The sequence below is a fragment of the Sceloporus undulatus genome, chromosome 7 (genome assembly GCF_019175285.1).
Source record: "Sceloporus undulatus isolate JIND9_A2432 ecotype Alabama chromosome 7, SceUnd_v1.1, whole genome shotgun sequence".
Taxonomy (NCBI): domain Eukaryota; kingdom Metazoa; phylum Chordata; class Lepidosauria; order Squamata; family Phrynosomatidae; genus Sceloporus; species Sceloporus undulatus.
In genome coordinates, this window is record NC_056528.1 from 43,022,473 (window position 1) to 43,049,650 (window position 27,178).

At 39.1% G+C, this 27,178-nt stretch overlaps 1 protein-coding gene across 2 annotated transcripts in view; it reads right to left on the reverse strand.

Moving 5' to 3' along the window:
* Nucleotides 1–463: 463 nt before the first annotated feature.
* The window catches only part of CENPI (centromere protein I), a 28,424-nt gene continuing 1,709 nt past the window's right edge, over nucleotides 464–27,178 (reverse strand). The window contains exons 2-22 of one of the 2 annotated variants that reach the window (XM_042480498.1): nucleotides 26,427–26,543; nucleotides 23,742–23,941; nucleotides 21,242–21,376; nucleotides 20,971–21,089; nucleotides 20,690–20,797; nucleotides 20,283–20,331; nucleotides 18,960–19,006; nucleotides 18,361–18,450; nucleotides 16,322–16,450; nucleotides 15,297–15,461; nucleotides 13,780–13,900; nucleotides 13,291–13,382; nucleotides 12,748–12,865; nucleotides 12,593–12,657; nucleotides 10,865–10,962; nucleotides 10,586–10,721; nucleotides 9,730–9,854; nucleotides 7,163–7,211; nucleotides 5,842–6,075; nucleotides 3,111–3,152; nucleotides 464–1,788 (exon numbers count right to left, since the gene is read on the reverse strand). In XM_042480498.1, coding sequence (XP_042336432.1) covers nucleotides 1,666–1,788; nucleotides 3,111–3,152; nucleotides 5,842–6,075; nucleotides 7,163–7,211; nucleotides 9,730–9,854; nucleotides 10,586–10,721; nucleotides 10,865–10,962; nucleotides 12,593–12,657; nucleotides 12,748–12,865; nucleotides 13,291–13,382; nucleotides 13,780–13,900; nucleotides 15,297–15,461; nucleotides 16,322–16,450; nucleotides 18,361–18,450; nucleotides 18,960–19,006; nucleotides 20,283–20,331; nucleotides 20,690–20,797; nucleotides 20,971–21,089; nucleotides 21,242–21,376; nucleotides 23,742–23,940 — 2,244 coding nt within the window. In that variant the 5' untranslated portion in view covers nucleotide 23,941; nucleotides 26,427–26,543 and the 3' untranslated portion in view covers nucleotides 464–1,665. Of the gene's footprint in view, nucleotides 1,789–3,110; nucleotides 3,153–5,841; nucleotides 6,076–7,162; nucleotides 7,212–9,729; nucleotides 9,855–10,585; nucleotides 10,722–10,864; nucleotides 10,963–12,592; nucleotides 12,658–12,747; nucleotides 12,866–13,290; nucleotides 13,383–13,779; nucleotides 13,901–15,296; nucleotides 15,462–16,321; nucleotides 16,451–18,360; nucleotides 18,451–18,959; nucleotides 19,025–20,282; nucleotides 20,332–20,689; nucleotides 20,798–20,970; nucleotides 21,090–21,241; nucleotides 21,377–23,741; nucleotides 23,942–26,426; nucleotides 26,544–27,178 lie in introns of both variants that reach the window. The other variant, XM_042480497.1, reaches the window with a different exon arrangement.

Here is a 27,178-nt window from a genome sequence, read left to right on the forward strand (position 1 = left end):
CACATTTAATGAGCCAAATTAACAAACAGGTTCAGAAAATGGGAGCAACATATATATACGGTATATATATAGGACATGACTTCTTTATTTTAAATCCCATAATGGGCAATTTGGAACTGTAGGGAGATGAGTGAAAATGTAAATCAGCAGATAGTCAACACAAGAAAGCTTTGAGAAAGCAAAGGCACTAGATGCAATAAGCATTAGGAACCATTTTGCCAGCTGTTTCAAACACATAAAGCATATTTTGTAAAACTTAACATTATCCTCCTGGAATAAAAATCCCTAAATTATTTATCTTATTTATGCATGACATTAGCCAACTACCAATGCAACTATTTTTAATTCATTCTGGTTCATGTTTGCTTTCATGCCTTTGCAAGCAATCTTGGGGATTTATTGCAGGAATCTGACTGAGGGAATTCAGCACAAGCAAAGCCAAGAGCCCCAGGTATACAGAAAAGGGCTGAGACAGATATAGCTTTAAGGCAAAAGAACCATTCCTCTTTTTCCATCTTCTATCTACATGCAAGGGCATCCTCAGCCCACAGAAGTCAGGTATTAAGATGATAACTAACGGCTCAAACAGGCCAAAATAAAGCTGCTTCAGGTCACTTTGGAGGTATGCTGTTTAAATGACACACACATCTTAAGAGGCCAGAAGCTGTGCCAAAGGACTGGAGCATGGCTTTGGGGCTGCTTCCAGCCTCTTAAGATGCATACAGCATTTAAACAGCATGATTCCAAAGTGACCTGAAGCAGCTTTATTTTGGTCTGTCTGTTCAGGCCCTAAATCTCCATCACTGGCTCCTGTTATAACAGGTACGCTGCAGGGATTCAAAGAGCTGTTATTTCCCTGAACATTTGCCATGTGCAAGGCAATATAATATAGCACTAAGACTATAGTATAGAAAGTCAAAGATAGCCAACTATCATCATCAGTAAAATATTTTTTTTCTTCAGTGACTAGGGAGAGATGGTATGGTTCCTGCTAAGTACAAATAATACATTTTGTAGGGAGAATAGGCTTACTAACGGCTGAAGGTTTCTTCTGTTCCCATTATCAAATTCATCTTGAGAAATTTAAATATAAATTACAGACCATATTTTGTTACATAAATATCTACTATACAGTTATGTACAGAGAAGCAGAACACAGAGAAATCTTGCATTTTGCCAGCTATTGTAACTGCTGCAGGGTCATTGTGGTAGCAATGAAAAAAATGAAGTTCAGCACCAAAGTGTTTCAACTGCTGTGAAAGTCACCAGTTGCACTACAGAAGTAATGCTGTTTCTCTCTAAAGTATGGTCAACACATATTTGTACTGTCATTCCCACCTTTAACGTTTCCAAGAACGACCTGAAGCAGTTTTCATCAATCTGTAAGATAGAAAATGGGGGTGGGTGCTGGACAGGCATTGCTTTTTCTCAAGTGCATAAATGTTTATTCTTTAGTCAGAAGAGATGTTCCCAAAGCAATGCCGCCAAGACCAGGTCCAGGAAAACCAGATCCACTGTTGCTCCAACCTTGGGTTGTCCTTTCCAATATTAGTACTGACATGTGAATTGACTCTTCTTAAAAATAGGAGTCCAGCCTCCAATATTTTAGCTTGGATGGTAAGAACAGTAAAAAAAGAAGAAGAAGAAAGAATCAGCTTGCTGTTCCTATGACCTTGCTTTCATCTGAGAATGCTTAGATACTCTGTTGATGCTGCTCTCAATGAAGAATTTCAGGCCTTGTAAATCTTGAGAGTAGAGAAATTCCAGGTACCATTCCCACCTTCTCCCCTGCAGATAAAGCATTAGAATTGTGAATTTTAGAACTTTTAACTGCAGAAGTTTATTTGCCAATGTTCTTGCATTTCCTCTATTAATTCTACAGCACCTAAACTATCAGGCCAATTCACATTGCAAAAGTCCAGCATGCCTATGTGATGCAAATGTGCCCCACTATCACAAATCTGGTGGTGGGGAATAATTTGTCACTCTGCAGCCGCCTTATAAGTATCTATGAGTTCATGTAAGGCAGCTTCATTTAGTTTCTAACAGGTATTCCTCTTTACAATAGAGACAGATCCACGAAAAACTAAAGTTGTGCCCTTCACATTGGTAGCTGACCAAAAAAACATTTTGTAGGGACAATACAGGAGAATAGGGTAACTAATGGCTGAAAATTTCTTCTGATCCCATTATCTCAAGTGGACCATCTTGAGAAATCAAAATGATTTAGGATTCCTTCAAAGATAAACATTCTAGAGTAAAAAATTAACAGTCAAGAGAAACAATTGGATTCTGTGGCTATACTTTGTATAGCAACAGGTGGGAAAACACCTTGTAAAATCTAATCGCTCTCCTAATACGATAAAAAGCAGACGTGTATAAATTACAGACCATATTTTGTTGCATAAATATCTACTATACAGTTATGTACAGAGTAACAGAACATACAGAGAAATCTTGCAATTGAAGTCACCATTTGCACTACAGAAGTGGACCATCTGGGTGGCCATCTGTCCAGCAAGTAGTAAATGTGTCAGAAAGAGAGACACAGGAATAAAAATAGAAAGAAGCTTTAAAATATCTACCAGTAATTGTAGGTTGGCACCAGAAAACGTTCTGATTTTAAAAAATAAATTCTTTCATAATTTATTTATTAAGATAGTGGATAGCAGCAAGTCAGAAATGTACAAGAAGATGTACAACAATGAATAGATTAATACCATATAAGCCCAACTGATCAGTTTTCACTCCTCTTGCTCCTACAACATCTCTCCCCCTATCACTAGCTATCTGCATGTATGCAAAAATTAAAACCATGTACTCATAATCTAAGCATGTTAGTTCCAGTCCATCTGGGGCATCAAAATATTCCACATTTTAGAGCTTTCTAGAAAATTCACATCATTCATTGACACTAAGCCAAGTATGCTAGGTGGCCAAGTATCTTCTAATCTAAAACATCTTAGTAGCATTTCTCATCAACTTTGTCTTATCCTAGCCCTTCTATTCTTTCCAGGCAATGTCCTCTACTCAGTACAGAATGCCTTCAATGCCAGCACCAATTTAGAAACAGTTTTCCATGAAATATAGTTGACAAGTAACCACTATACCTGAATTAATTTGAAGTTTGGGGTTTCGTCTTGTGGTTGAGCCTGAAGGAAAGACAACAAAACAACAAAAATTAAAGGTTCTCTTTTAAAAGAAATAGCTTCAGCTAGGGCAAAGTGGTAACTCTATAACACACTAATTCTGATTTATATTCAGAAATTAGTCTAACTGAAGCCACTACTGAAACACTAAACCTTTGTAGACAGCACTGTTAGTCAAACATTTTAGAATCTAACTCTGCTGAATCAGGCTTATCTTATCTCTAAACTGTGTCATGAAATAAGACCAAGGGTCATATCATGGGTCTATGGAAATACTGATACATTTGACATTCTGTCTGCACAAGTTGAATTAGTTTGACTTGCTTTTGGAGAGCAAAATTTATTCTTTCTTTTTTTTAATTCTCAGCTCAAAATGTGGAAATTGAAAAAGAAATCTAGAGTGCTCCAAGACACCTAGCATTAGCAGGTTATTGATCTTCCACTGCAGGCTGTAAGTGGAAATGCAGATTACTTCCCACAACGTTATGGGATACTGTACATTTTTAAAAATACATCTTACTGTGTTCTTGCCACATCAGTATTCTAAGCAGTACTCTTCCATTTTTTAAAAAAAGATTCTTCCACTTATTAATTTTTAAAAAATGACAAGGTAGGGCCTTACAATGGTATTAGATTCTAGGTCCCATGTTGATCCCAAACACACTGTAGTCCTGAATCTGAGATACTGTACTACCATAAAAAGAGTTGGGTACACATTTGTGCTTTACCAGAGGTTGCTTAAATCACCCTACGAGCACATACACAGCCCATTCATTTTTGACATGGTGAGTAGGGAGCTATTTGATCATTAAGCAATGGGTTGGTTCAAAGCTTTGCAGCCTACTGCACAATTGGCTGAACAATAGTGGAATCCAGCATAACTATGGTATAGCATTTTGGGCATTAATTATTCTTCATGTGGAAGCAGCCTAAATTACATGCTAACATTACTTGGGCATCAACTATCTTCTGCTTTGTGACAGTGCCCTCTAGTGAACTGAAGAGCAAATTCCATGCATGAATGCCTACAAAAAAGGCAGCATTCTTAAGATGTTTCTAGGGAGAGAATATCACTCCCTGATATCTATTTTCTGCATGCAGAAAATGTGCTTTATCTCAAGCATCTGCAGGTAGTGCTGGGAAACACACCATATCTAAAACCCTGGTGAACCACTGCAGTTCAGTACCCAGGACTAAACTAGATGAACCAATGGCTGTTGATGCTGAATTAGGCTGCTTTTGCTTCCTTTTAGACATAGGTTCCTTTATGGTCCTGAATATGTCTACCTGCCACTGGAGTGAAGGTTGCAAAATCTCAACTTTTGACAGTTGTACAGAAAGGAAATGTTAATTATTGCAACTTCTCTTTTCAAAGCAATTATAGAAGAAAAACCTGGACTTCAACTCTCAATCTGTACCTGTGGGGTCATGCAGATGGTGCAGGACCGTGGCTACCGCACATGCCCAGTCCTGATCCGGGCCGATGCCAGTTCTGAACAGGACACTGGCAAAGAGCAGACTTTCCCTACCCCTTTTGTGGCCTGCTTTTCTGACCGGCTTTTTGTTCTGCTTCCAGCTGCATTTAGGGCATACATCTTCTAACCATAATACAGCCTTTTGGCCCATTTTTGGCCTGTTTGCTTTGGCCTTTGTCAATATCAGACATTAAGAGGAGACCAGAAGCTAACTCCCATTTCAGGGCCTGGGACAGATTTTTCAAAGGAATTAAATTAGGAACAAAATATGGCTGAAGTTCTGGAAGTGTGTATGGCAAATTTATTCAGCTGTTTAAATTTTATTCAGCTGTTTAAAATTTATTCAGCTGTTCTGCAGGATGATGAATGTTTTGTATACATTTTGCACACTTTTTAAAGAAAAATTATTGCTTTTGCTAGCCATGGGGGGAAAAACATATGGACCTAGGATCGACTATAAAACATGGGAATGGTATGTGACAACTTAATTGGGTTTTAGATTCCATCAAATATTACCGATTTTTATTATCTATCTTTCATCATTTGAAAGCCTCTGTTTTTTGATTCCTTGCTCTTTTGATGCTTGCAAATTACAGACAGCTCTTGTTACTTCCACAAGGGTCTGCTCTTTTGTCATTCCTAGGTGAATCCACCAGGAAGACTTTTCCTATCTCCTCACCATTTAGGTCTGAGAGAGAAAGCCTACTCCCAAGGATCTTAAGACTCCGTTTATAGAGGGAGACACAATTTTTCACATAGTCTGGACCTCAGTCATATATGGATTTTCTTTGCAACCATAAGGACAAGAAATTTGCTTTTTAGAAGAGGAAACCAAGCAGGAGATAATGGAAGAAGCAGCTGTTTGATATGCTTTAGTTCCAACAAAAGGAGCCAGGATTACTTAAAGCTGCTATGCTGGAAAAAAATCAGGAAGCATTATATCCTTCTACTAACAGATTCTGTGAGCTTTGACAGCTGTATGAAGACTTGAATCCATATCAAGGTGCAACATTATATCTTTCTGCACCACACACATTCTGAGGAGGCCAATGTGCTTTGCAAAAATCTATAGCATACTGTATAGGGGGAAAGAAAAAAAAACCTTAATAACTACTGACTAATACACAAATGGAGGGGAGAGAGAGATTCAGTAGCCTTCAGGTTTTAGCACAGTACTAACAAAAGTTAATATTCCTGGAAAAATTCATTTTCCTTACCTGCTCCAAGAACAGCAATGCATAGCCTGTCAAGGCAGGATGGTAAACTATGTTCAAGCCCTTCCTGTATTCCTGCACTTTGGTCTTCTCCAGCACTTCTGAGTCCATGTGAATGCCCTGGGGATGGAAGTCTTTCTGGAATACATTTGAAGTCCATAGGCATCCAACCATGGCTGTTATGTATTGGTTGTATTCTTGGCAAGTTCGGCTGCTAAACTTGAATTGCAGAATTGTCTGATGGGACAAAGGAGGACAGCCTATAACTGGTTTCAAGCCAGTAATTGCAACCTTCTTGCTAACAAGTAGCAACATCCCAACATGACAGCTATGCAATCATTATCTGCAGAATGTCACAGACCAATCAGCTGAAATTAGGCCTCCATAACTTGTCATCAGAGTAATGGAAGTAACAGCAATATTTGTAACACATTACTTTTGGGACACAATTACTGGCACTGTTTCTTTCAAAGAGAAACAGAAGTAGAAATGCCATTAAAATTTTAGTATAATGAGTTCTCATCATTCTTACAATGGGCGGGAATCATGCCGCATGCAGCCCTTACAGTGGAGAGTCCAATCCAAACCTTAGGATCCCCACTGAAACTGCCCTTTCCCCCCATTTTTTTGGCTGAAAAAAGCAGCAGAAATTTAAGCAGATATGCAACAAAGAGCATGTCAAATTAAAAAAAGAAATGTATAAGAGGACAAATGAAACTTGGTTTGGCTCCTCCAGACACAGAACAGTAGGGGATATGGGGGAGGGGCAGAAGGCTGGAAGCTTTTAGGGGGAAAAAAGTTCTCTTGCTCAGTGTTTCTGCATACATTTCCAAGTCCTCCTCGCCTCACAGCTGGCCGAGCGGCTTAGCAACTGTGGAGCAGATAGTTCTTCTGCAGAACAGTTAGGGCTCCCATCATTTCATGCAACTGTCTGCATGTTTGCTTTCTCTCCATGTAGGCACCCAGTGGGGAGGATTTTAAGAATTGTGCCCAGAGCAGAGCAAAGGAAAAACATGTCCCTATGGAAGAGAAGGCAGGAAGAAAATCTGGCCTCATGGGAAGGCTGCTTCACCTCCTGACACCCTCCAAGACTGAATTGTTCCTGCCTATGGAGAAAAGGGTGGACCAACCCCACAATTAGGCGGTTCCGCTCCTCTCCACAAGGTAGTTTGAGAGCTTGTCATATGAAAAAAGTACAGCATAAAAGAGGCATAAGCAATAACTGAAGAGTTTCAGTGGCATTATGTTGAACATCAGAGGAAGGTGTCAATGGAAATAATCTACTCCAAACATAGGGCACTGAATGTCTTATTACTTGTTTTACCTTTTTAGCTTGTTGATTTTGTTTTGCAGCTATCAAGTTGGCTCGATACCTTTAAAAAAGAAGAAAAGAAGGTTTCAGGCATACTCTGAATTCTAATGAACACTTATGTAACATGAGCAAGGGTAGTAAAACTGGTGTAGTATAGTGGCTAAGAGTACTACAAATCAAGAAGTCCATGGGTTGTTTTCTGTTTAACCCAAACTGCATAGGTGGCTTAAGCAAGTCACTCATTTCAGTTCCCTCATCTGTAATATATCTGAAAGTAATACTGCTTGACTTTACATGGTTGTTGTAGGAACTGTAAAGATAACACAAAGTACTTTGAGCATCTGAAAATGTTGTACACATGTTAATCTTCCTCTGCTTCCTCCTACTCTTAAACAAATAGCTGCAGCTAATCAAAAATTGGTACGTAACTCTCCTTTCCACTCTCAAACTGAAAATATATCAAGAAAATATCAGATTTCCCTATCTCTTTCAGTAGTACTGCTTACGGAAATTTGTTCCACGATTTGTTACTACAGGAGCAATTTCTAAAGCAGACAATAAGAGAAGAATATGGGAGCCATGTATGGCAGTTCATTATCATCCGATAGCAAGCAGATCACTTCTGAATACAAATTGATTCAAGGAAAAGTTCAAGAGGCCCTTTTCACAACTCACAAACAGCTGTTATTTAGAAAGAAGGGCAGCAGTTGAATGGATGCTATTTCAGTTCACAGGTATCCCTGCACATAAGGAGGCTGTTGCTTTCCAGAGCACAACAGGCTATGAAGGAACTCTAAGGAAAAGGTAGAACATGACCTCAAGCAGCAGCACTGGGCTCTTGTGCAGTCACTACAGAAATGAGAAGTGACCAGAAGTAATGGGTCTAGACAGCTGTTTGGCATAATGAGCACAATTTCCTTACCTTCCTGTTTGTACCCTTCCACATTAATTAGCTTGCAATTTCCTTAAGGGTGAAGAAAGAACCCTATGCCAGCTGTCAGCAACTGGCTACTCATATAACACACAACTATTAACATTCCTAAATATGTAGCAGGCCCTACAGAAAACTGAGCATTAAAAATCATCATCATCATCATCACCACCACCACCACCACCACCACCACCACCACCACCACCACCACCATCCACATATGCAGCTTGTGCCAGTGGCTGAGTTTTCTACTGTCCTCTTCATGAGCAAATCACCACCATCAAAACACACAATACCATTTTGAGACTCCAGGCTCTGTATCTGATTATTGTTGAACTCTGAATGATTTAGGCAGTGATCTCCAAACTTTTTCAGTATTGCCCACTTTGGGAATCTCTGATTTAGGACAAATTAACCAGGGCATACAGCTAAATGTATGATAGTTATCTTCTTGTAAAAGCAAGCCATTGTAGCCTTTTTGTTGTTGAGAAAGAGAAACTGAAACGTTGTTCCTCACTTTTTAGCCACAAAATGAAAACTGCATAGAACTACAGCTGGGACACTCTAAAGCAGGGGTAGGCAACCTTTTTGAGCCGGGGGCCGGGTTGCTGTCCCTCAGACAACTGGGGGGCCGAAGCCAAAAAATAAATAATTAAATATATATATATATATTAAAAAAATTAAATATATAAATAAACCAGGACAAATGTAGGACAACATTTTCAAATGGAAGACACTTTTTTTAAAAAAAATGGAGGACAAGCGAAAAAATTAGCTGATTTTTAAAAAAATATAAATGCATGTTTCTGAGGCTTCTATAGCCAATTGTCCCCCAAAGGCCCCGGTGGCAATCGGCGGCAGGACCGGGCTGGGGCCGGTCCCAAGGCCTCGCCGGGCCGCATCCGGCCCGCGGGCCGCAGGTTGCCTACCCCTGCTCTAAAGCCAGGCTCACACAATTAAAACAGAAAGGGTGCAACCCCAATACAAGTATTCATACACATGTTTATAAGGAATTTATTTCTGAATAGACATATAGAGATGTGTGCTTTAACTCAGTGTTTCTCTGACTTTTAAATCTATCCCTTTGAATAAACATAATAGTATTATGCCCCTCTCCAAAGCTACCTCCCCCAATAATTTTATCTGAAATGTAAAGTACAGTTGGTTCTTGCCCCATTCAACCCAATGGTGGCATGTACACATGTCTGCTCTGACAGTAGCCTCTCATCCTGAGTACAGATTCCATATCAGGACTATTAAATGTGTTGGCACTCCCAAGGTGATATTCTGTCTTCTGGCCTAATTATTTCACATAACTAAGATGGCACATAACTATATCCCACAGCAACAGTAGCACAGCGTCTAAGTAGTTTCTTCATGTACTGTTTACTGAGATGTAAACATTATGCTTGATACTATTATTATGCAACTGTAGCAGCATGACCCTGATTCAACCTGAAGTGGGCTGGATAAATGGGAAAAATAAAGCAAAATGTGAAAAGCAAGCATGCTAAAATATGAGAAGGAAAGCTGTACTGACAACAGGCAATAGAACAGATGGTGGTCATCCAGGTAAGATGTTAAGGCTTGGAGGCAGAAAAAGCAAAAACAAAACAAAACAAAACAAAACACAGGACCTTAACTATACCTGTACAGAATATGACAGAGACGGTCGACTGTGACTGAATCCATGCTGAGCACTGCTGGATAGAAGACTCCAGCAGGAGGCATCACAACCAATGGGAGATTATACTTCTGATACACATCACAAACCTACAAGTAAGGAAGACAGCCAGATGAATTTTTATGCTCAGCATTCTCCCCTTTATAAAGTATACGAAGGAAAAAAACGGGGTTGCACTGTGCTTGCCTACCTTCACATTAAACTCTAAGCTCCAGCTTTCCATATGATTTTATACACTTTGGCCTGTACACTTTGGGTTCAGGATATCTGAAGGATTACCTATTCATTATCATTTTATGCTGAATAGTTCCAAATTGTTTTATTCCTGCTTTCTGGTTATTAAATATTTAATATATTTAAATAATAGGATTTATACAGGTTTTACTAACCTTTTAAAATGCATTTTTGGAAATACATTCAAAGGGAAAGGTGGTTCTTCCCTGTTACTCCATATTCTATTTCTCTCTCCTCCCTTGCAGTATTAAAACAGAGGCAAGAATAATGTGGCCCTCCAGAAGTTGCAGCTCCCACAATCATGCATCACTGCCTAAACTGGCCAGGGCTGCTGAGAGCTGCAATCCAATATCTGGAGGACCTCATGATCCCCACCCATGTATTACAACCTTCTTAGGACTGCCAAATGCCACCTGTCTAGAGAGGCATTATTCAAGCTAGTCCCTTTCCAATATATTGAACTGTAAGCTACACCAACCCTAACCAGCATGGCTACTGCCCAATCACATCTGGAACAAACATATTTGGAAAGCACCAGACTATTGAAGATCACAGAACAAACTGGCAGAGTGAACAGCTTACTTACAATCTCATAGAAGTCCAGAATGAAATGCATCAAGAAAGCAGAATTGTTCTCCAAATGCAGAGCAATAGTTGAAAGCCAGCCTACAAAGTGGATGAGCTCTGCCACAGAGCTAACTACTCCAGAAAGTGTTGTGTTCCTGTAGAAGAGCAAGACATATTAACATCAACAATTTACAAGACAGGACACAGTTGTCCCCATGCAAGCTACATGTCTACTTAATAGCTTAACGAGGAGCACATAGTATTAGAGTTGTGGACAGCTTTTAAAGTTCATACTTACAGGACATCGGCATTCAATTCTGTTGCCATATCTGCTTGCATGATGTGCCAGTTCAGCCAGTTCAGTAACAGTCCCCTCAGACTTTCAAGAACACTACACTATAGAAGGAGAAATCAGATATACAAGTTATTTTACATCTGTACAGAGCTCGTTGAAACAGTTTAAAGCTAGCTTTAACATTCTGGAAGAATAAAACCCACAAAAACTGACAATGAATATGAAGAGAGAGAAAAAATATTAGAAAAAAAGTTAAGTCTAGGCAAACCCAGACAAGTATAGAATCATAGAGTTGGAAAAGACCACAAGTGCCATCTAGGTTGATTCCCTGCTATACAGGAATACAGTCAATCCAGCCTCTACTTAAAAAAACCTTGGCAGTGTATTTCACTGTTAAACAGTTCTTACTGTCAGGAAGTTCCACCTAATGTTGAGGTGGAATCTCTTTTTTTAAATCCATTCCTCCATGTCCTAGTCTCTGGAGAAACAGAAAACAAAATTGCTCCATCCTCAGTATGACATCCCTTCAAGTATTTAAACATGGTTATCATGTCCCCTCTTAACCTTCTCCTCCTCACAGGTCATGGTTTCCAGACCCTTCATCATTTTGGTTACCCTCCTCAGGACATGCTCCAGCTTGTTAATATGCTTCTTGAATTGTAGTGTCCAGAACTGGACACAATATTCCAGGTGAGGTCTGAGAGTGAGAGTACTACTTCCCTTGATCTGGACCAGTGATTCCCAAACCTTTATCATCCAGATTTGGACTTCAGTTCCCAGAATTCCTGATGTTTGGCCAAGTAGGCTGGGGCTTCTGGGAGCTAAAGTACAAAACACCTGGAGGACTAAAGTTTGGGAAGCACTGATCTAGACACTACACCCCTATTGATGCAACCTAGGATTATATTGGGGGTTTTTTAGCAGGTGAGGTCTGATAACAGCAGGATAGAGTGGAACTATTATTTCCATCGATCTACACACTATACTTCCACTGATGCAGCCTAAAATTGCACTGGTTTTTTTAAGCTGTCACATCACACTGTTTACTCATGCTCAACATGGGTTCTACTAGGACTCATAGATCCTTTGCAAATGTGCTGTTATCAAGCCAGGTGTTCCCCATCCATATCTGTGCATTTCATTTTCAGTTCATGGGGCTACAGCTTCTATAAGATTCTTCTAGGTTCTGAAGGATGCACTGTGCAGGCATTTATAGGTAATATTTATAGGTAATTTGCTAGCAATGCACATGACTAAACTTGATATATTATTATACAGTACTGTTTATTTTTGAGGACTGAGTGGTAGGAATTGAAAAGCTGCCACTGAGATAGTGGTTAGAAAAGTCTGGATGTGAAGAGGAACTGAGATGGCACTATGACCAAAATGCTAAAGCTAGGCTTCAGAAAGTTCCAACCAGCTGTACTGGCAAAAATTAATCCATTTGTGTAAATCACAATGAATGCTTATTTCATGTTGTCTGATTTTTATTTGCAATTCCTTTGTCTCTGAACACAACAGGCTATTTTCAAACTTCTTGTTAAGTGCACTTCAACCTGAAGAGCCTATTCATACAAAATGAAAAAACTATCGATAAATGTTAACAAGTGCTTCACCTCCTTCCATTGGTGAGGATAGCAACCCCAACATTGTTCAAAGTTTTGTATATCATGTAGTGGCAGGGATCAAATGTGTTATCACTCATATACCTATGGTGGCCCCCTCCATTACCTTAAAATAAAGGGATGATGTGATGACAAGTTGTGTCAATGGCCTGCAGAGATAAGGCTTCATTTCTACAAACAAAGAAATAAAGAAAGAGTGACATCCATGTCTACTTTGACCATTTTTAAAAAAAATAAGGCTGCTTTGATTGCATGACTTACCTGAGAAAGTGCTGAGAGGAATCCAACTCACCAGCTGCAGAACCTGTGACCTACAACAGCAGCCATCCCAGAATGGCAGGCTCCTGTACAAGAATTCTTCACAGGATGAGAAGCCTTCCTGAAAGAGACAATTGAGACAGCAAGAGATTTCTTGTAAGCCAGTCCTTTTCATTCAGCAAGCTGCAATCGCATAGATTCAATTAGTACTACATATCTTTCTTGCTCATTTCTTGCAGGGATTATAACATTATGTTGTATATGGAATTATTCTGATCACTTGAAAGCACTACCTAAATGTAAGGATTAGAAATGCAAGAACAGCCCCTTCCATGTTCAAATCATCATACTGTCTCTGTGTTTATAACTGATTGTCTATGTGGTAACTAAAACAGCTTTAAAAAAAAGTAAGGCTAGGAAGGTGTGGAAGTGAACTTTTTTATCTATATGACTTCTAGATATGATCTCAGATATATTTGCTGTGAAACAGATGGAAATAAAGCCCCAAATGTGCTTCAAAGAATTATAAGTCATATGCAAACTAACCTGCAAGAAACACTCAGCTTCCAAGACTGTCTCCAAAAAGTCCTTGAACTCTAATTCATATTGCTGGTTCTCAATCTTATACCAAGGACATTCTGAATCATAAAAGAAAGGGGTAAAATAATGCTTAAGGACAGAGTTCTTTCATACATTTAGGAAAATCTTACATCAAATTATTATGCCTTGCCACAATTCAAGCCTATTGAGAAGGGTTCCTTGCATCTGGGATGCACCATGTCTGAAGTAGGATGTCATCTGAAGTGATACAACCCAGACATATTTGACGCTGTGAAAATTGTTACATTAATATATACTACCTTTTCCATAAATACACTACAGGAGCATACAGCAGAACAAATCATAACATGAAAACTAACTGAATTCATAAATTGTTAAAAATCATGTAATAAATCATATTAGACTGCAATCCAGAACTATTATGGCAAGAAAACATCAGTCCACTCCCTGCAAATATCAAATTCGTCTCCCTACCTTCTCTGAATGTTTGACCCATCCAGTAATACATCCTCTGATAAACAGAGTCATCTTTCACACAGTTGATGTGGTGCAGCAATAGTGGATTTCCTAGCACTGAACCTATCCGTGAAGGGAACTGTAAAAACCAGAAGAAAATGCTCAGAAGGTAACACAAAAAAACCTCAACAGTGCCAACACTATGTTGTTTCTCTGCACCGTTAACACTGCATAAAGACATCTCAGACTAGAAACACAGTGGTATGCATTAGGACAAGGCTTACTACATCATTGAAAGACGAGAAAAAACAATTATAAAAAGTTATGTGCTATGTTCTAAACAGAATTACTCATTTAAGAAATATTATTTAAAATAGTATATCCATTTGATATCAGTGTCCTGATCCCTCATAACCAATTTGGCCAGTTAGCACCAGTCAATATTAAGGAACTGATATCACTGCAATGGTACTTGTCACAGCTTTCAAATTCTCTAGCTCTCCTTTGCCCATCTATAATATTGCTGCCAACAGCTCCTTACTGCCTTAAAACTTGCATGAGGCTTGTTGTAACCAAACAACCCTCCTGCCTCTATCACAAACGTTGCTTTCTTCAGACGTTACAAAGAAAGCTGCAAAGTTAGGCCCCATGGGATAAATATAGGGGGTGAAGTTGTCATAATTGTATTTTACAGAGGAACGTGATAAATCTTAATACCTACTTTGTAATTTTGTATTAAGCGGAATCAACATTTCATATTCCTTTCAAAGTCATGATTTAATTTTGGTCTACAGGTTAAAGCTCCCTTATTTGAAATTTCAAAATGCTCCAAAATCCAAAATTTTTGGAACTACACCAGTAGCATTGTATATACATTTGTGAGGCTGGAGAAGGATGAGAGGCTGGAGAAAGATGTAAACAAATGACCAGGATTGCTGTTGCTGTTGCCCTTACCCCAAAGGCAGAAGCAAGTGGCTCAAGGGCAACCCAGAGATTTTCAGTTCAGTAATCAGGTCCCTTATAGAAAATAAAATGATGTAGTATTTGCAGGCTGAAGAGAGATATGAGAGACACGATGCTGCAGAGACATGAAGATATTTCAAAAACTTGAAAAATGATGGGAGTGAACTTTCCAGTGATCAGTGGCCTCCGCACGGATGGGAAGCCCAGATCCAAGTTGGTCTCTCCAATCATATCTCTCTGCAGCCTGCAAATACTGCACTATTTTATTTTATATAAGGTATTTGATTACTGTGCATGTGATCTCTGGGAACCCTCAATCCGCCTGCTTCTGCCTTCAAGGCAATAGCAGCGCTAGTCATTCATTTGCAAGGCAGAAATGGGTGGCCAGCAAATATTCCTAAATCTAAAACTATCCAAAATCCAAATCATGTCTGGCATTGTAGATAAGAGAAAGCCAACTTGACTTCTATCAAATTAGTCAACTTGTTTTTAAGCATAAGTAGTTTAAATATGCAAAATGGTGATTTAATCCCAGTACATACATTCTGGTTACTTTGACATCTGCCAGTTACCTCTAAACAATCAATGTTTTGCAGAAGCTGGGGGAAGGTCTGTAGCTGCTCCACTGGGAAGAAATTAGCATGACTGGTGACATCAGTAGAGTTGGGCTTTTGACTCCCAGCTGAACAACCAGAGTTGATGTTACCTGAAGTAAGTACCAACTTGGCATCCCATTTCTGTACAGAAAACAAAAATAACCTCATTCACATTAGCAGCTCATAGGTATTTTTCCAAGATTATTCCACTGCCTAAATACCCTAAAGGCACCAGATCCCATCTCATCTTTGAAGCAAAGCAGAGTCAGCTCTGGTAAGTACCTGGATAGGAGACTACCAATGAATACCAGGTACTGTAGACTATGTTTAAGAGAAAGGAACTAGCAAAACCACCTCTAAGTATTTCTTGTCTAAGAAGGGAACACTATGAAATTCCTGGCATCGCCATAAGTTGATGAGTAACTTGAAGGCACATATAGTACACACAAACATGCCTACGGTGTCAACATATACTTCTGCCATAATTGATCACTTCCACCCAATGGAGAATCAAGACCAATCTATAGACAAAACCATTTGTCATTTTATACCTTGCTAGGCAGATATGCACATAACTAACTGTTCATCTACTTTATGTGTTATGCAGTTGCTGTATGAAGTCAATGGAGTGGAAAGCAGCCAGAACACTGAAAAACTCAGAGACCGCACATGCCTTGCCATTTCACAAAGTCAGAACAAATGAAAAAAAACAAACTTTAAAAAGTTTTCAAGACTGTAGAAAATTAGATATATTTAGATTAAAACAAGAGATGGAAGAGAAAGAATATGGAACAAGATGGTATGAAATATCAGGCAAATCCACTAGTACAATGGAGACTGGCAAATATTTTGATCTACCAAACTAAAGCGTGAACTATTACTGGGCATAGACAGTTGAAAAAGCTAACTAGCTGTCAATAAAGTCACATAAATTACATTAAATATTAGTAAATACAAATATAGTCCAGTAAAGACATTTAAGCAATCTTGAATCAACTCACTCTTTTTCGGGACTGGAGAGAGCCAATGCCTAGGCTACCTGGCTGAGATGAAGGCAGGGCCCCATAGATTCGCCTTTTTATGGTGCTGATTGCTGTTTTCCAGAGGTTTTCTGAATTCCTAAACCTTATCTGGAAATAAAGTAAATTATCCTCATGTAGATGAAAAGTGATTAGATGTAAAGTCTATCATTACAATTATAACCAATCAGATGGCAATTTGCACTCAACCACATGACCCACAGAGTACCTCTCTGATCTCCTAAAAGCAAGAACCATTCATGAAGGACATCTCCCCCAGTCAGTTAATAAGATTTTTTGGCTTGCAGCACCAAAATCTGCCAATCTGCACATCAAATGGGGAGCAGAGAAAGGGAGTTTACACCCCCATGTCCAGACACTCAGCCAACAGGGCAAACGTCTTAGTGCAGTGGTGGCAAACCTATGGCACGTATGGCCCACACACCATCGTCCCAACACAGAGTTCACTAGAATTTGTCACTAGAAAGCCAGAGGGACGCAGCACTTTGCGATAAATAAGTGGGTTTTGGGTTGTAGTTTGGGCACTTGGTCTCTAAAAGGTTCGCCATCACTGTCTTAGTGGTTCAGACTGAAAAAGAACAAAGATACAGTTGCCATTTTATACTTTGTTGCCTACTTTTTATATATATATGACGGGTTGAGAGAATACACAATAAACTTTCCATTGTTCCACTTATACTGGTAGATTTTTAAAAACAGTATTGTTTGTAGAGGAGCATTCAGTACTGGAGAGATGTTAACATTAAGATCAGCCACTCAGCTTCAATTCTATTTTTATTCAGGTAAATCATTTGAATACATCTTTCTGACAATATTCCAGTTTGCAAGTTACTATTACTTCAGCATGGAATTTAGGTACGTGAAGATATAAATTCATTTTCTCTATCATTTAAAAAAGAGAACCAGCATGGTGTAGCGGTTTGAGCTTTGGTCTACAACTCTGGAGGTCAGAGTTCGATTCATGGCTCAGCCATGGAAATCCACTGGGTGATCCTGGGTGAATCACATACTCTCAACTCCCAAAATACCTCATGATAGGGCAAGCCATAAGTTGGAAACAACTTGAAGGAACACAACAACTATACTTTAAAAAAAAATGATTTATGTTTTGCTCTACTTATATTGATCTCACATTTTGAGTTCTTTGAACACCATGGCAGAGTAAATAAAGTGGTTCACTTTCAAGGTTTAATATCTGTATAAGCCAAAGAAGTGCGAGTCCAGTACCTAGACACATAATTACTTGGATCCAGCTATCAAGAATAGATCCCACTCAGCAACTGGATCCATTTCCAGCATCTCCCAACATGTGCCTCATATAGAGCACCCAGGAATAAATTATCAAGTTATTAGTCAGAGTCCTGTCAAGAACACAGCCATCTAAAAGGCATCTCCAATGCCACTATGTAATAATTCATATAGACTTATACAGTTATGATGTTCTGTTGATACTTAAAATGATCATGGCAATCCTGGCTTTCCCTTGATCAATAATTTCATATTAAGTAACATGGCATGCAGTGTTTATAAGAATGCAGCAATGTACACATCAGTCTTGCAAGCAATTGTTCTTGAATAAATAAGGAGCTTGAAAATTTAGGGGCAAAACAGATGGCCCCAAAGCAACAGCTTGACGCTGCTCCTTTCAGTGCCGGATTGGATCCGCAGCAAGAGCATGCTGTGGGCCTGATCTGGCACTTTGCCGCACCAAAAAAATCAGCAAAATGCCACTCCTTTACCATGGCTTTTCCACTTTCTTTGGCAAGCACATTAAACGCTATACCAAAGAAGTGGCATGTTGCTGCCGCTGGAGCGGTCAGGGTGCGGCATGACATCAGTATCGAGGAGGAGTTGGGACGTGCGGCTGCCATGCCCCCATTCACCCCAATGCCGGCGTTTTATGCTGGTCTTTTTAGCCCTTAGTCTCTATGAATTTCAAAAAACTGTTTTCACCAAGAAAGCAAAACCCCATCTCTTATTTCTAGTTATCCTATCCCCACCTTTATTTTTGTGGGCAGAGTCACAGACACCATCTCAGGAGCAAAGTTCTTGTACATCAGTAGCAGAGCTTGCAGAGTAGGTTCTGGTCCCTGGAATGCAACTGGAGGAGTTAGATTTTGTGGTCTTCCATGTCCACCCATAGCAACCAATTAACAGAACCTGCTCCAAAACTATTGGAAATCACTGCAGTTGTGAATTGTCTTTCATCAGAAGAAGAAAAATATTAACCAAAGATGGCAGAGAGAAATAGGTTTTAAGAAGATTAAAACTGACTTAAACACTGTTTTCTCTTTTGCTTATAAACAGACTGCTTTACAAGGGTAAAAGGGCAAGGGGAAAAAGGCAAATGAACCATGGAAATAAGACAGAAAAGGGGGTCTACTTTTGGCTTTCACCTTGTCTAGCCAACAACAAAGCTCCCTTAGATTACTCCGACAGAATGTAGCCCACAAAAGGAAAAAAATAAACCCTGATGCCCACTCTTGATTTCAGTAACAAAAGTTTTGTGAATTATTAACTTAAATACTATACAAATGTATTCAGTAAGTTATATGTGAGAATTTTTATAGGTGCCTGACTTGAGTTCCATGTGACTCACCCTCCTGGTTTGCAGATCTAGGAGCCTCCTCACACGGAAAGGTTTTACTAGAGAAAACACACAAACTAAGCTCTGTAATTAGTTCTGAATTATAAATTAAATTAGAAATTAAGAACTTCCTTAAATTAGGAACTGAGATAAATAAACAGGAACTAGGGATATAATTATATCCTGTTTATTTATCTCAGTCCTAATTTAAGGAGTTTCTAATTTCTAATTTATATAATTTATATTTTATATTCTAATTATATTTATTATATATAGAGGGTTGGTGGAATTACTACTGAAATTCTTATTCTAGCTATTGTAGAAGGTTCGGTTGAGCTTGTGCAGGTGGCAGTAAAGCCCAACTGTGTGATTTATAGAGACCATGAATGAGAATTGAGGGATAAAAATGTGTTGTTTTTTTTTAAATGTTCATTTTATGGGTTTTTTTTCTGTGATCTAAATCAAAAAATGACCTCAGATTTGCTCCATCATGTAATTTTTTCACAACTTGCTTTGACATTTCTATGATGTAACATGTGACTGGATGAAATTATCCTGCAAACAGTAAGAAAGGAGTTAAAGGGGGTGTGCACACTGGCCATGCAGCGCCAAAGGAGCATCTTAAAGCCATGGTGCTGCAGCTATCACACCCTTTCGAGGACGCTTTTTGCGGCTCCTTTTTGCACCCTGGAAAGGCCAGATTGGGGCCGCAGCGTGTGGTTGTCACGGCCCCGATCCAGCAAAGATGGAGGCGGCTGCAGGTTGCCCCTTAGAGGCAGTCTGGACAGCCCCAAAGTCTTCTAACAGACTTTTTAAAACACTTTAACTCACTGATATGAAACACAAAAGTCCATTCAAAACCATTAAAAGAAATCACACAGAAATCTGAATTGACAAAAATATTGAATTTATGAAAGAACTGTGTGCAGTATTTTTTATTGTGTTTTTTGAATCTAGCATTCAAAAATATATGAAAAACAGCTACAATGTTGAAAAATGTTTTTTCATTACAAGCCTGTGTAATTGCTCCAAATGATGTGGCAGATTGGGAATAGGATAAGACAGCACATAGAAAGAAGAAGGATCATATTCTCTTGCTGTACATGTCATATTGCTAGATTAAATCAGTTGAAACAGTACAGGGCAGTGCATATCATATTTTGTTAGCAACTCTTCAGTGGATTTAGTTCAGGTTATTCAACTCAACAAAATGTAAAAAAATAAATAATAAATAAATAAATGGCTAGCTATTTTTGACAGAACGCTTCAGCAAAGAAATTGATTAAACACATTCATTTCTGTAAGTATCAAACATGCCATGAACCCAGATCTCACCATTTTCTCTTCTGGTCAGCAAATAAAGCACATGACAGGCAAAAGGAAGCTGTAGAAAGAAAAGTATTCAATGAACATAAGCAGTTAATTTCTCATTTATTTGTATACTTGTATAAAAATTTGTATACTCTGTTCATTAGAAAAATTACAAACAGATGGCATTAATTCAGTAACTCTTTTTAGAATATATTAGTATCAAAACAGCATACAAGCTTTCTAACTTTTACAACAGCTCTTGTGAAACACACTGATTTAGAAGAAAAGTCATCTGCCCAGTTAAAATGCACTCCCAAATTATTTCCCAGCAACTAAGGAAAAGAGCTAATTAAAATTAAGATAAATAATGAATTTTACTCTCAAAGGGAAACTCTACTCCTTTCAAAAGAGTTTCACTACTTTTATCTTACCAGTTTTTCATCTTGCAAGAAGTTGAAGAAGAAGCCATAAAGAGCATTAATCTTTTCCTTCTGATCAATGAAGTCAAACATTGCAATTAGCCATTTTAAAAAGGTTACCTAACAGGAAAGAAAACACATCCTTCAATAAGCAAGGAAGAAAACAAAACAACAAATCTGTGGAATATGTGGAAAGCAGAGGCATGCAGTTTAGTGATCACCACAACAATGCCAAATATTAGAAAAAACCACTATTAAGAGCTAAGACATCATCCCCATACTTGCCAAGTTACCTGAGTATTACAAGAACATTTGCCAACACAAAGCCAAGATACTGCTGAAACCACAGAATCCTCTGTTATTGTTGATGTGGGAATCAGGTTCTTCAGCAGTCGAATATTTGCCCCTTCACCTGGAAGACAATGGGACAAACTGCTTAAATTTCAATATTACAGATAATCACTCACAAGCTAACAGGGGCTCTGATGTAGCAATTCAGCTGCTCTCATGTATTCTTTAGTACCAAGGAGAAACAGAGGAACAAGATGTTTTATTTGTTTTTACCCAATTTGCCACTGAGCGCCACATTCAGTAAGACATGAATTTCTTGTGGCTTCAAGCCTCTTTCTTGAGCAATCTTTTCCACAGTTGCCAAGTGTTTCTGTAGAACCGCATTCTTCAAGGAAGTTCGATCTTTTACTAGAAAAAATCAAGACATGTAAAGTTGCACATTACACTTTTTAATGAGCAGTGTCTCACAATGGTTTAACTTACAAGCAGCCTGCATTGCCAAATATCTTGCCCTCACAAAACAAACTTCTTTATAACCTTTGCAAAGATGTTATGGGTTTAGAGTAACTATTATTCTCTTCTTCCCTTAATAAAAATGCTTCTTCTGGTTGTTTCCCAAGTTCAAGAAAGGCCACAGTAGGAAACATTAGACTGTATTCAAAATCATCTCACCAGCACAAGGTCATTTCACTGACAGCTGCACATTTTCAGAGTTAGTAGAATAATGATACCTAGAATTATAGGATCTTAGAAATAAAAAAGACCGAAGAGCCATCTAGTGTATTGCCATGTGGGAATCAAAACTAATACACTCCTGAAAGATGCCTATCCAATCTTCCTTTAAAGACCTCCAAAGATGGAGAGTCCACCATTCTTCAAGACAGTCTATGTCCAACAGCTCTTAAAATAAAACCATTCTTCCTAATGTTTAGGTGCAATCTCTTTTTCTTGTAATTTGAAGCAGAAAAAAAGCTGGCTTCATTTTCGACATGATATCCCTTCAGATATTTAAAGACAGCTATCGTGGTATCTCTGTTTTCTCTTCTCTGAGCTAAAAATACCCAAGCTCGCTAAGTTATTCCTCATAAAACACATAGAAAGCCCTTTAACAGGTCATCTGTTCAGGCCCAATACAGTCATCCCTCCATATTTGTGGCTTTGATATTTGCGGATTTGATTATTCACGGATTTCATTAGTATGTTCTCTCTAGGACTGTCTAGGTCCTCCAGTGCAACTCTGTGGTCAACTTTAACTAAAAGTTGCACTGAAAGACCATTTGTAGCTACTCCAGTGCCATTCTATGGTCAGTGTATGTTGGACATTGACCACAGAGTTTCACTGGAGGACCTAGAGATTCCTAGAGAGGTGTCCTCTCAGGTAAAAACAGTGTTTTTGTTATTTGCGGTTTTTCCATATTCATGGGGGTCTTGTTCCCCTAACCCTAGCGAATCTTTCCTATTGACTACAGTTGTCAATGTGATTGTCAATATCCTTATCTTAGTCAAAATGTCATATTTCAGTCCATTTAAATTTCATTATATATGCAACTATAAATTAATATTGATTGATCAATTATAGAGGATTTGATAACAGGGTAGGGAGGTTTTTATTTGCTTGTAATAATCTTTAAATACAAGAACTAAGATGAGAAAATATATAAATAGAGGAGTACTCTATTGTATGTATTATTTCACTACAAAAGCCTACTACAGTGGATCCTTGTTATACGCTGGGGTTTGGTTCCAAGATCCCCCGTGTATAACAAAATCCGTGTATGCTCAAGTTTCATTAAATATAATGACATAGCAAAATGGTGTCCCTAATAACATCAAGGTAAATTTATACTTTTTTGGAACATTTTCAAACCGTGTATGCTTGAATCCGTGTATAAAAAATCCGTGTATAAGAAGGGCCGACTGTAATTTCTTTCACTTCCCCTTTAGCTATGCCTCCTGAAAAGTGGCTGAAGGCACAGCAGCATCTGCCTACCTCTGTTCTGTACAAACATTGCTGCTTGCCTTTAGAGAAGCAAACGTGTTGATCAACTCAACAGAAGACATTAAGTTCAAAGGTGCTGATGATATACAGAGAGAGGGGACAATTTTTTGAATTGCAGAAGATAATTGAGACAGACTGCTACTTACCACTACAATCCAATGACTTACAGTATGTTCTTAAAAGATTTTTAAATGACATTTACATATGACTAGTTAAAATGTTCAAGTAGGAAGTGCAGATTCTATTGAAAATAACATAATTTAGAAAGGCAGAATTGACAATAATTTGTCATCTCATTTACATCCATTATTCCATGCATATGCACAGCCTAATTATTTGCATCCCCTTATTCAACCTTCAGGTATGAGCATAGTGTAGTGGTTTGAACATTAGGCTACAACTCTGGAGAACAGGGTTCAAATCCCAGCCAAGCCACAGGTAATCCACCTTGGGCAAGTCACACTCTCTCAGCCTTATAGGCAGGCAAAGGCAAACCCCCTCTGAACAAATCTTGCCAAGAAAACTCTGATAGGTTCACTGTAGGGTTACCGTAAATTGGAAACAACTTGAAGCAAACAACAAAAACAATTCAGTCTTTAACCTTGTAGTATTCTCCAGTTGTTTTAGACCACAACTTCCATTATCTCTTACAACCGGCTATGCTGACTGAAAATGATGGAAGTAAAAGCCTAAAGCATCAAGGGAATACTATGCTGAGGAAGACTACTTTAACTGGATTAAGTGATAAATGATTAGCCCTGCTTATAGTCTTACATTTCTCCAAATAGTTCAGTGCTTTTTCAAGAGAACTTTGACTGTATTCCTCTTCACTGACACACATTTCTGGAGCTCCATGATTCTGTGCACTTCTGCTGCCATCATTCTTTGTTCTCCACGCAGAAAGGTCTGTTTGCTTGGTAGAGCTAACAGGCAATATTTCTTTTGTCTTCTTGGCATTTACGCCTTTCTTCATCCTTTCCAAATCCAAGGAAAGAGCAGCAAGATAAGTCCAGTTATTTTCATTTGTCACTATCAAACCAAAAATGAATTAAAAGCTACCTATAAGAGAGAGAGAAAAAGACTTAAACACTTTTAAAAACCCCACCAGGTAGTTGCTATGTGATTCACACATGAGTACAGTAAAATTCTTTTTTGGGGTCACTAAAATCACACACAGATTGAGTTGTGAGGTTGTCCAGAACCCTTCTTCAGCCTGGAAGGTAACAAAAACATGGGGAATGGGCGCGGGGAAGAGAGATCTTTGTCATACATCAGAATGTAGTGTTAAAAGGTGCCATCCTAACCTCTTGGGACAAGAAATTCTGAAGTTTTGGTGCAGCCACTTAGAACATCCTTTCTCTTGTTGTCATCCTACACATTTGGAACCCAGAGATGATATTTCCATCAGATCTTAGCATGCAGTGTCATAACACAGTTGGAAGAGCTTTTCTTGTAGGGTAAGAACTAGAATGAGAGGCACTAGCTGGAAGGTCTGCATTGCCCCTGACAGCTGTCCTCAGAGCCTGGATTCACTCTCTCCAACAGAGAGGGATTGGAGGATTGATTCCAAGGCAAAACTACCTCTAAGCCCCAGAGTGAGATAGCATCTGAAGATTCAGGAGGTGTCAGAACCCAGCCAAGACAAAGTATCTTCCAAAAGAAGGTACCTTGGCAGTTATCTGTCATTAGCAGTGGCAGATATGTGAGGGAGTTTCCCAGTTGCCACTACAGACAAACACAGTGTTGCAATAGAAGGTGTGCACTTCTCTTGGCTAATCCTTGTTTGGACTGATATGGCTCTGCTCTATTATCCAGCTTTGGCTTAAGTCCTGTCTACCTGTTTGCCCACTCCTTTGAGCTACCTTCAGCTGGCGCTGTGTTGTAACCCCTGGATCACTATGTGCACTGTGCATTGATATCCTCTATTCTGTCTTGATATCTTGATATCCCAGGGTTGGAATTTTTTTAAAAGAAGAATTCTATAAATCATTTTGTTTAAATCATTTTTTCTTTAATTTTTGATTAAAAATGAATCTTGCTTATTATATGAGTACTAGTGTGAAACATTATTTTCATGTCATAATGCTTCCTAATATTAAGAGTCCAAAGTTATTATGCTTTAATATGACTAACATCTTTCAATAAACAAATTGGGAATTATATTGACATGTCCGTGACGAACACATAAGACTACACCAATATAGGACTAAAGCAGAAAATTACGTAGCAAAATTCAGTTCAGATGTTATAAACAAGTTAAACAGTCACTGTTCTTTAAAAAGAGCTCCTTTACAGCAGATTACTTTGGTTTAATTTATGTTCATTGCAGGATTTGTTTCTGAACGGCATTTCTTGCACTATAAAATAAAGTGATTAAAAAAAGGAAACTGACATTGGATGTCAATAGACAACTGCCAATAAACTAACAGTATACTGTATTGTTAAAATGTTTCAATGTTTAAATTCACAGTCATTGTTCTGTTAGTATGAGGAGCAGCAGAAAACAAGCTTGCTCTATCCTCAATATGGCATCCTTTCAAATGTTTAAACAGGGCTATTGTATCACCTCTTAACTGTCTCTTCTCCAGGCTAAACATCTCCAGCTCCCCAAGTCTCCCCTCATAAAGTATGTTTTCCAGTCCCTTCGCTGCCTTCCTCTGAATACGTTCTACCTTGTCAACATCCTTTTTGAATTGTGGTGCCCAGAACTGGACACAATATTCCAGGTGAGGCCTGGCCAAAGCAGAATACAGTGGCACTATTACTTCCCTTGATTTGGACACTATACTTCTATTGATGCAGCCGAGAATTGCTTTGGCCTTTTTAGCTGCTGCATCACATTGTGGAACCTACATTCAACTTGTGGTCTTCTAAGACTCCTAGGCCTGTTACAGACGGGCGTAAAGTATGTCCTGGGGACGTACTAGGGTTAGGGAAAGTGCGTGCCTTACGCACGCACCTAACCCTAATACGTCCCCAGGACGTACAAAATGGTGGCGCCAGTTCCACATGGGGGCCACCATTATGTCACAAACATGCCACCTCCAAACGGGGCGGCGCGGACGTGATGTCTTTGCTCTGCGCGAGGGCGCATAGAGCGCCCTTTCTGGGGCACTAGAAGGAGCTCTGAAATGGAGCTCCTTCTGCGATTAGCGTCGCTGGCGCAGCCTTTAGACTGTGCCAGCAATGCAAGGGAGAAAGGGGCCAAGCGGCCCCTTTCTCCTCCTCCCTGCCGCCATCGGGTGTCCTTGGGGCATGAAGCCCCAAGGACACCCCTTTCCAGGCCATCTGCAATGCGCCCTAGATCCCTTTCACGTGTGCAGATATCTTTCACATATAGTAACAAAAGCCAGAATTAAAAAAAAAAAAAGAATAGTTTAAAGAATTAGGTCTTTAAAAAGTTAAACCAATCTTGTTTAAACCAGCCAACCTTTTATCTCCCCAGAACTGTTTACATACCTGGCATACTTGTCCACTCTGTCAGGTCATGTAGGCAGGTATGATGTGGGAGGAGCCAATCTGCACAATATTCTGGATCTCCGGTAGTTAGGTCATTATCAACACTTTCAATTATGCCTAGAAACAAGTTGTCAGTCAGTACAGAGGTTGCACAACAGATGTTATGTGTGAAGTTGAAGGCTTTCATGGCCGGCATCCATAGTTTTTTGTGGGTTTTTAGGGCTATGTGGCCATGTTCTAGAAGAGTTTATTCCTGACGTTCTCTGAAGATGCCAGCCACAGGTGCTGGCGAAATGTCAGGAATAAACTCTTATAGCACATGGCCACATAGCCCGAAAAACCCACAAAACTATAGATGTTATGTGCTCTTGTAAGTGTGTACCTACCAGCATTCTTGACCAGTTGCAGTTTCTGAGGACTCTTCTGAGGCATTGCAGTAATCCATTCTAGATGTTTCCTTGGCCAGATTGGCCCTTATCAAACCTGTCTATGTGTCCTACTATAGTTATGAATGTTTAAGCCTCAATTTTGTTTCAAGACGCTTGCCTTTATATTCTGTATTTAAGGCCCCATACAGACAGGCCAAAATAAAGCTGCTTCGGATCACTTTGGAGGTATGCTGTTTAAATGATGCATGCGTCCTAAGAGGCCGGAAGCCACATCAAAGCCACGTTCCAGTCTTTATGACTGGAGCATGACTTTGGCATGGGTTCTGGACTCTTAGGACACATGCACCATTTAAACAGCATACC